We start from the raw sequence: 7,632 nt of genomic DNA, 5'->3' as shown, positions 1-7,632 counted from the left end.
TATAACTTCATATATGATTACATATAATTATATATGATCATATATATGAACATATATAATCATATATGATTAGACGAAATCTTTTTTCATCGGGTAAAGCACTTTTATGTGCTAGAAATTGTAAGTGCTATATTAAAAAAAAAAATCATAAAGAAAAAATATAAGAGATATTAATATGTGATTTATTGGCTGGAAAACATACATACTTTTTTTATATGAAAGTACATGTTTTTTAATAAATATTTTAAAATCTCCAAGTTCTTACTTTTGTTTATTTTTCTCGATACTGAAATATTATTTTTTTTTTTTGAGTACTGTCCCATATGGGTTGATACCAAACAAAAATGTATCCGTTGGACTTGTTACCTCGAAAGTGCATTCGATTGGGGGATAAAAGGTGGATCATATGTATCCTTGGAGGAACAATTTGCGCGCCCATGAATATTAATTATATAATTAATTTTTAAAATTCTGTGGAAAATCGATATCCATGTAAAATTAATAAATTTTATTGAATTTCCATGACGATTATCCTTGAAAATCAGTAAAATTTTCGAAAGTGTACGTGATAGCTGATTGTTCACTTAAATTTATTAAAAATTCAACATTTTTTTGTGCAGCTTTGGGATGTAAATTGATCGATTTTTAACCAAAATAATCCATAAAAATTGATGTTGATTTTTTTTTTTTGTTGAATTTGCGCTCCTTGGAAAATCACCAGTGGCGCTGAAATGTACTGCTCTGCTCTCTTGTCAATACAGTTTCTATTCGGCAGCCTTCTCTCTCCCCACTTTATGTACTTTTTGTTGTTAACCCTACCTACATAGAAACTCGAATGGGTGTCATAAAATAGTAAATAGTAGTGTCAAACATTTTTTTTTCACTCACCCGACTATTATTGTTGTCTTTTATCTTAATTATTAAATTTAATATATTTATATACATCTGAAAATATTATTTCAATTATTTAAATAATGGATTTATCAAAAATGCCTCATGATAAAAAATTGCACTTATGTAAATGGTATTTTAGAGGTAAGCCATTTAAATTTGTAAATTTTTAATTTAAAAAAAAAATGTAAATTTACATTTGAAAATATCATTTATTTATTTATTTAAGTAATGCATGAATTACATAAATATATACTGACTCCAGGAAACCCTTTCAAAGCCAGTCGTACAATATGAAATTCTTATAATTATCAGTACAACGTACACGTTAATTTTTTTCTAAGAGTTTCTAATCTCATTAATTGTTTATAACAAAGAGCCGTAAATATAAACTTTTTGCTGTTGTTATATTTATTGGTAGATTATTCCAGAAATTTATTCCCGTTACAAGAAACGAATTTTGATAGTGACTGCCGTAGCTGATTGGCACCCATAAAGAGTTAGTTTAAAATTTATCATGTCTCAATTGACGTATTTCATTTTTTCAATAATAATTTATCACCAAAAAGTCCTGGGATATTAAGATATAAAGCTTTATAAAATATAACCTTTTGTTTTCAATCGATAACTCATATAACAATCTTTTTCTAGTGTTGATAGGTGCTAGTGTCTTTTTCTACGTATGTGTCTTGCTGCAGATACTTGTGACCAGATTTAAATTGCAAGCCTTACACAATAAATTTGTGCCAGATTATAACTCAATTCTAGAGGAAGACTATAGTTAAAAATAGTTGCACATGGCTTGCTCAAGATCTTCTTAAGGCTCAAAATTGACCTTGAGCTTTGAGCAAGCCATGCGTAAGTACCTACTGTAAGTTACTGGTGCAAGGAACGCGTCAGACACTTTTTCATTCCACGTGTTCAAGATATCTCTAATATTCTTGCGTACGATATCATGAGCAAGACATACACAAATCTTGACATAGGTTTTTTAATACATGATCTTGCGAGAGACATACGTAGAAAAAGACACTAGCAGCTAGAGGTCTTGCTCAAGATACTTACTCCAGAATCTTGCTCAAACACGTGTTACTAGGGAACCATCCTAGCTGTCTTCGAAAGCTAGAAATATGTTCATACTTTTTAAGTTTCAATATATATCTTACACAATTACTAAAATTACTTTGTAAAAGATTTATTATAAAATTTTACTACTAATTATTATTATATTCCAGTTGGTTTTGCAGCATTACCATTCGTTTGGGCAGTAAATACAATATGGTTTTTTAGAGAAGCATTTCTTGCTCCACATTATGAAGAACAAAAACAAATTCGAAAATGTAATATATTTATAACAACATATTTAATTTATTTATATTCCTTACAAAAAACAGAAACGATTAAATTATCTGGGTTTATTTTTAGATGTCATATTCTCTGGAGTTGGGGCATTAATATGGGCAGCTGTACTTTTATCATGGGTAATTGTTTTCCAAACACAACGAGCAGCTTGGGGTGAATTTGCTGATTCTATAAGTTATATTATACCAGAAGGAATCCCGTGATAAAATAATTATTAAATCAATTAAACAACAACAAATTGATTTTGTCAAAAAATCATGTATTTACTATACCACGTATTTATAATTTATAATTAATTTTAAAAATACATTTTTATCATTCATAGAACGTAAATTTTTATAAATGTAATCATTAACAATATCATTAATATTATTTATTAAAAATATTAATATGAAAATATGGTATTAAAAATTGATAATCTGCAAGTTAATTTAAACAGCCAGTCGCCGTTGTCGATACATTCTTAATTCTCGGTAAACTAATCTAGATAATAATAATAAAGCTAAGAGATCAGCAAACATTAACATATAAAATACATTGTGCCAGCCTGTCCATCTAGATACAACTCCTGCTAATAATGGACCTACAGCAGCACCAATACTTCCGGTACCATCAATTATTGCTGTTACAGTTGCCAAAGCCTTTGAATTATCTCCAAGACTGGGGTGTGTTCCAAGTTCTGCGGATACTGCTGTCGTTATCAATGCATACGGCCCATTTACTAATAATCCAGCCGACAGTAACAGTACAATGTTTGTAGCAAGATTTGAGCTCCCAACGTAATCATATATAAATAGCTAAGAAATTAAATATAAATTGAGACATGTGATATCCAGGTGAAAAAATATAAGATTATGAATAATATTGTCATTATAATTATTAAGAGGTCTATTGGAAAAAATGAGATTTGAATTGAAGAGAAGATTTATGTTGTGAAATTTACTATACACTCAATACATTCAAGACACGCTAACGAATTTTTGACTATCAAAAAAATATTGTTCTTTATAAATTTTGACTTGAAAATAATTTTTTTATTTACATTTTCATTTTTAATAACTGAAAAGTATTTTTGCAAGACAAATTATGGAGCTCATAGTTTCTAGAATGTTTCCTTTCAACCATAATACAGTAAAAAAAAATTGTAAGCTTGTTATAATAAAATTTTTTTTAATGTCAAAGTTCAATTGCTCGTATCTTATAAACAATGCACTTTAGCAGTATAAGTGTAACAAACAATTTTGTAGAGGATAAAATTTCCTAAAAGATTGTTCCTATACATATTTTTTGTAAGATGAGTCGTTTTTTCACTAATAACAAAAATACATGAAAAAAGTGAAAAATTGACTTTCGGAGCTGATACAATCGACATGGATCGAGTTAGAGCAAAATCATTCTATATACTTTCAAAAAGCAACAAATACTCTACAAATAAAAACTGGTTTCGAAACGATAGCTTAAAATCCGGCCAAGTTATAGCAATTTAAAATAAAAAGTTATTCGATTTACATGTTTTTTAAACTTTGATGCTCGAGAGGAAGTACTCAAAATTAAAATTAAGAGCTGAAATTTTCAGGGAATTTTTTTCTTAACATAAACAACAAAATTTTCTTGTGTCAGCTAAAAAAAATGTTCGTTTCAAAAGAAGTACCCTATACATATCTTTTTTGTTCTAAACTTTTTGCAGAATATTTTGACTAAAATATTTATTAGTCATCTAATTATAATAAATTATTTGAATTTGTTTTATATTAATACATACTAACCATTGGTATTGCTAATGCGAGCATCGATGCACATGTCATTGCACTCATTCCACTGTAGTCAGACAAAACTCCAGCTGCGATAGCTCCTGCTATACCACCGACATCAAATAATGTTGACAAATCAGCACTTAATGTAGCACTGTAAGTAGCTAATAATGAAAAAAAATATAATATTAATAAATAATAAGCAAACAATAATAATAAAATTAAATTAAAGGTCTAACAAATACTGACTTGTTGCACTTATGTATAAAGGCAGCCAATAGAGGAATGTATAGCTAACGAGTTTAGCAAAAAAAAGTGAAAGAGAGTACTCAAAGACCCCAGGTATTTGTATTGCACCAACAAATCCGATTGCTGTTTCTTTGGAACCATGCATACGTCTGTTCACCGATAGCATAGGACTCGTTTCAGATCTTAAATTTTCTACATCCTATGAAAAAAAAATTTTAAATAACTTCATTTGTCTAAAAATATTAAACTGCTTTGTATTTTTATTATTATTATTAATCTGTTTTGTTTATTGTTTTTTGATAGCGCAATAATAGCAACTTATAGATGAATAAAAAAAAATAAATAAATAAAAATGTTATTTCATGCACTTACAGGATCAAAGCCATGCTGGTGCCAATTAACACGATGGATGAATTGCTAAAGTAAATTAAATTGTTAAATGATCTACGTATAAGCATATTGGATGGTTATCAAATGTTAATTTGATGTTAAAAAAAAATTGCTTAAAAAAAAAAGCTAATTGTTTAAAAAAAAAATTATTTTATAATGTAATAACGTCATGTAATATAATAATAATTAAAAATCTATTGACTCACGTCATCGTCGCTTACTAGATGTCTATCAACATCGTCACTAGATGTAGTTCCTTCATCAGAACTAGTTGTTGCGTTTAATCTTTTAAATTTTGGTGGATTGGGCGATACACAATTAACATCGGCAGGGTGAGGAGCAAGAAATAAAAATATTATAAAACCAGCACAGCCCATTAATATTCCAGGTACGATAAAACTAAAACCCCAATTTGTTTCCACATATTCAGCTGCTATTAAACTACCAAGTATATTTCCTAAAGATGTATGTGAATTCCATACACCAAATATAAGACCTCTTTTACCTTTACCGAACCAATTACCTACAACTGTAACTACACCTGGCCATCCACTTGTTTGAAAAATTCCTCCAAGTGCCTAAAAATTTGTTTAATTAAACATTAGTACAGTGAAACTTGTTACTGAAGGGAGGAAAGGGGTCTGAGATACAAAAAAAAAAGAGCATATTTTTGTGATTTTTTTTTTCAGAGTACCTTCTTTATTAAAATTCGTAAAATTTGTGACATTTTTAAGCATCATTCTAAGAATATTCTGCTAAATTTTCATAAAAAAATATTGAAAAATAAGCCAGTGCTAGTGGGGAGAACCGAGTCACCTTAAAAAAAAGTCTCCATGCCGTAGGCAGGATAACTCAGAACTACTTCATCTGAAATCAAAAAACCAAAAAGAGGTCTCTAGTACATAAATTTATCTTAGATTTGAACGAAGGAATAAACAAAATATTCATTTTTGAATTTTTGGTAAAGGTGCAATCATTTTTGCCAAAAATTCTTCCTTTTGTTTAATTAAAAAATAAGTAGTTATTGAAGAAAAAACATCTTTTGTTCAAATCCTAGATAAACTTATGTACTAAAGAAATCTTTTTGGTTTTTTGATTTCAGGTGAGGCAGTCATGAGTTATCCTGCCTACAGCATGGAGACTTTTTTTTTAGTTGACTCGGTTCTTCCCACTCCCACTGGCTTATTTTTCAATATTTTTTCATGAAAATTTAGCAGAATACTCTTGGAATGCTACTTAATAATGTCACAAATTTCAAGAATTTTAATAAAGAAGATACTTTGAAAAAAAAATCACAAAAATATGCTCTTCTTTATTGTATCTCAGACCAGCTTCCCTCTTAAAATATAGATAACTGCAAAACAAACCTGAACTAGAATAAAATACCACATGCTATGTATTTTGTATGGCTTTGCAATACCAAATAAATATGAAGCTATTCCAGATGCAATCATACCTAGTGATAAAAAGTATCTAAGATTAACTCGTTCAGCTACAAATCCACTGAAAATTAAAATTTATTTTTATTGCAAATAAATTCTTCTAATACATCAACAACTAAAGCTTACATGAAATTGTCACCTGAGGAACATTGCTGCGGCATAAGCAAATAAAAAAGCCGAATCTAAGGCTCCTAGTAATGCAGGCGCATCAGGGGTGTCTAACAAAAATAAATTTACATATGAAATTTATCACAATTAAACTGATAACAATAATTTTAAAATAAAAATAAAAGTTTCTTACCAAATGGGGCCCAATCACACCATGTATAGCGATTAGTATCATCAATTATCAAATCGGGTGGTGGTGATAAGCTACTACAATTTAAATTTAATACATTTTTTACAACAGATATTGGTTTTCTTGACATATGGTAACATGTATATGCTAAATATGTAAGCCCTAATACCCCAGCTCTGTGCCAGGCTAATTTATTCATTCTTCTTTGAGGGCAACATTTCGCTGATAATGAATTGATAATTTTTATTCCCGGAGGAGTATCAGGAGGAAGCACCATTGTGTAGTTTTATCAAAACTTGAAAAAATTATGCAAAAAAAAATTTATCTTGTCTTTATGGAAAAATACGTCTGACTGAATTATTACTCATTATTCAATGTGTTGACACAGTACTATCTACACATTATTTTTGACATGTGTTTAAAATATTCTTTGTTCTTTTTGTTTACGTGGAAGATTGAGTCACAATAAAATATTTGATATCAACCTACGTCACTCCTGGAACCAAGAAAACAAAAAAAAAGCAATTAATTAAAATCAGTCACTTAAATATTGATAACATGTATCAGTATGTATTTTCTAAGAATGTATTTTATAGAAATGAGAGTTTTTATTAGCTACTGTGGTTTTTATTTGAATATATTACTTTAACCTTGAACTATATTGTAATTATAATCACAAAGATGTCTTATGAAAATACAAAAGAATATTTATAATTAAAAATAACAATTTTCTTAACAGCTTATCAACAAGGACGGATTAAATAAAGTTTTACCAGACATGCAGAAGTTAGCATACGTCAAATGCTCCGAACCACTCTCTCTCCAAACATTATACTAAACGATACACAATATGTTAACATTTACATCTTACATACAACAAAAGATTAAAAAAATTTCACTTTGTAAGCAATGTTGATAATATAGATTTCTGTACAGAAGGTCCCTTTAAAAAATACATATATTTTTAAATAACGAATTTCAGTAAAATCTTCATGTCTATTTTATAATTCGAATTTTCAAATTTTATAGGCTTAAATTTATACGATAGTAAAGTTAGCAGTCAACTGACAGTTTTTAAAATTTTTAAATAATAAATTAAAATGTTTATAAAATAAAAATAAAAAAATACATATTGAGACAGTTCAAAATTTAGTACATGAATTTTTAAATTTTTTTATGTGGCATTAAAAAATTGTCGTATGTCTGCCACATTTAAACTCACACATTTATTCAATAAATTTTGTATAAC

At 28.4% G+C, this 7,632-nt stretch overlaps 2 protein-coding genes across 4 annotated transcripts; one reads left to right on the top strand and one right to left on the bottom strand.

Moving 5' to 3' along the window:
- Nucleotides 1–799: 799 nt before the first annotated feature.
- LOC130671495 (gamma-secretase subunit pen-2) lies at nt 800–2,580 on the top strand. The gene is made up of 3 exons (XM_057475418.1): nt 800–1,035; nt 2,127–2,231; nt 2,317–2,580. Exons 1-3 carry the CDS (start codon nt 975–977, stop codon nt 2,454–2,456), a joined length of 306 nt encoding a protein of 101 aa, XP_057331401.1. The 5' UTR covers nt 800–974; the 3' UTR covers nt 2,457–2,580.
- Nucleotides 2,492–7,293, bottom strand: LOC130671494 (glucose-6-phosphate exchanger SLC37A2). Of its 3 annotated transcripts, XM_057475414.1 has the most exons (9): nt 7,157–7,293; nt 6,387–6,879; nt 6,225–6,303; nt 6,011–6,146; nt 4,850–5,221; nt 4,626–4,670; nt 4,254–4,452; nt 4,020–4,168; nt 2,492–3,050 (listed from the first exon to the last, which is right to left on the bottom strand). In XM_057475414.1, the coding sequence occupies exons 2-9, from the start codon at nt 6,658–6,660 to the stop codon at nt 2,685–2,687; spliced, it is 1,620 nt and encodes a 539-aa protein (XP_057331397.1). In that variant the 5' UTR covers nt 6,661–6,879; nt 7,157–7,293; the 3' UTR covers nt 2,492–2,684. The 3 variants fall into 3 exon arrangements, with proteins under 3 accessions (XP_057331397.1, XP_057331398.1, XP_057331400.1); XM_057475415.1 differs by lacking the exon at nt 4,626–4,670; XM_057475417.1 differs by lacking the exon at nt 7,157–7,293 and having other exon boundaries at nt 6,212–6,303; nt 6,387–6,528.
- Nucleotides 7,294–7,632: the final 339 nt, after the last annotated feature.

The sequence above is a fragment of the Microplitis mediator genome, chromosome 7, assembly GCF_029852145.1.
Source record: "Microplitis mediator isolate UGA2020A chromosome 7, iyMicMedi2.1, whole genome shotgun sequence".
Classification (NCBI taxonomy): domain Eukaryota; kingdom Metazoa; phylum Arthropoda; class Insecta; order Hymenoptera; family Braconidae; genus Microplitis; species Microplitis mediator.
This window is presented reverse-complemented; position numbering and strand designations above follow the sequence as displayed.

Excerpts from the sequence above, each read along its gene's own strand:
- LOC130671494 (XM_057475414.1), bottom strand. The coding sequence starts at position 6,660 with ATGGTGCTTCCTCCTGATACTCCTCCGGGAATAAAAATTATCAATTCA. Across the intron at positions 6,304-6,386 it reads GTGTGATTGGGCCCCATTTG|ACACCCCTGATGCGCCTGCA; the intron begins GTAAGAAACTTT and ends TATTTTTGTTAG. Across the intron at positions 4,169-4,253 it reads TTTATACATAAGTGCAACAA|CTACTTACAGTGCTACATTA; the intron begins GTCAGTATTTGT and ends TTTCATTATTAG.
- LOC130671495 (XM_057475418.1), top strand. The coding sequence starts at position 975 with ATGGATTTATCAAAAATGCCTCATGATAAAAAATTGCACTTATGTAAA. Across the intron at positions 1,036-2,126 it reads ATGTAAATGGTATTTTAGAG|TTGGTTTTGCAGCATTACCA; the intron begins GTAAGCCATTTA and ends ATTATATTCCAG. Across the intron at positions 2,232-2,316 it reads ACAAAAACAAATTCGAAAAT|ATGTCATATTCTCTGGAGTT; the intron begins GTAATATATTTA and ends GTTTATTTTTAG.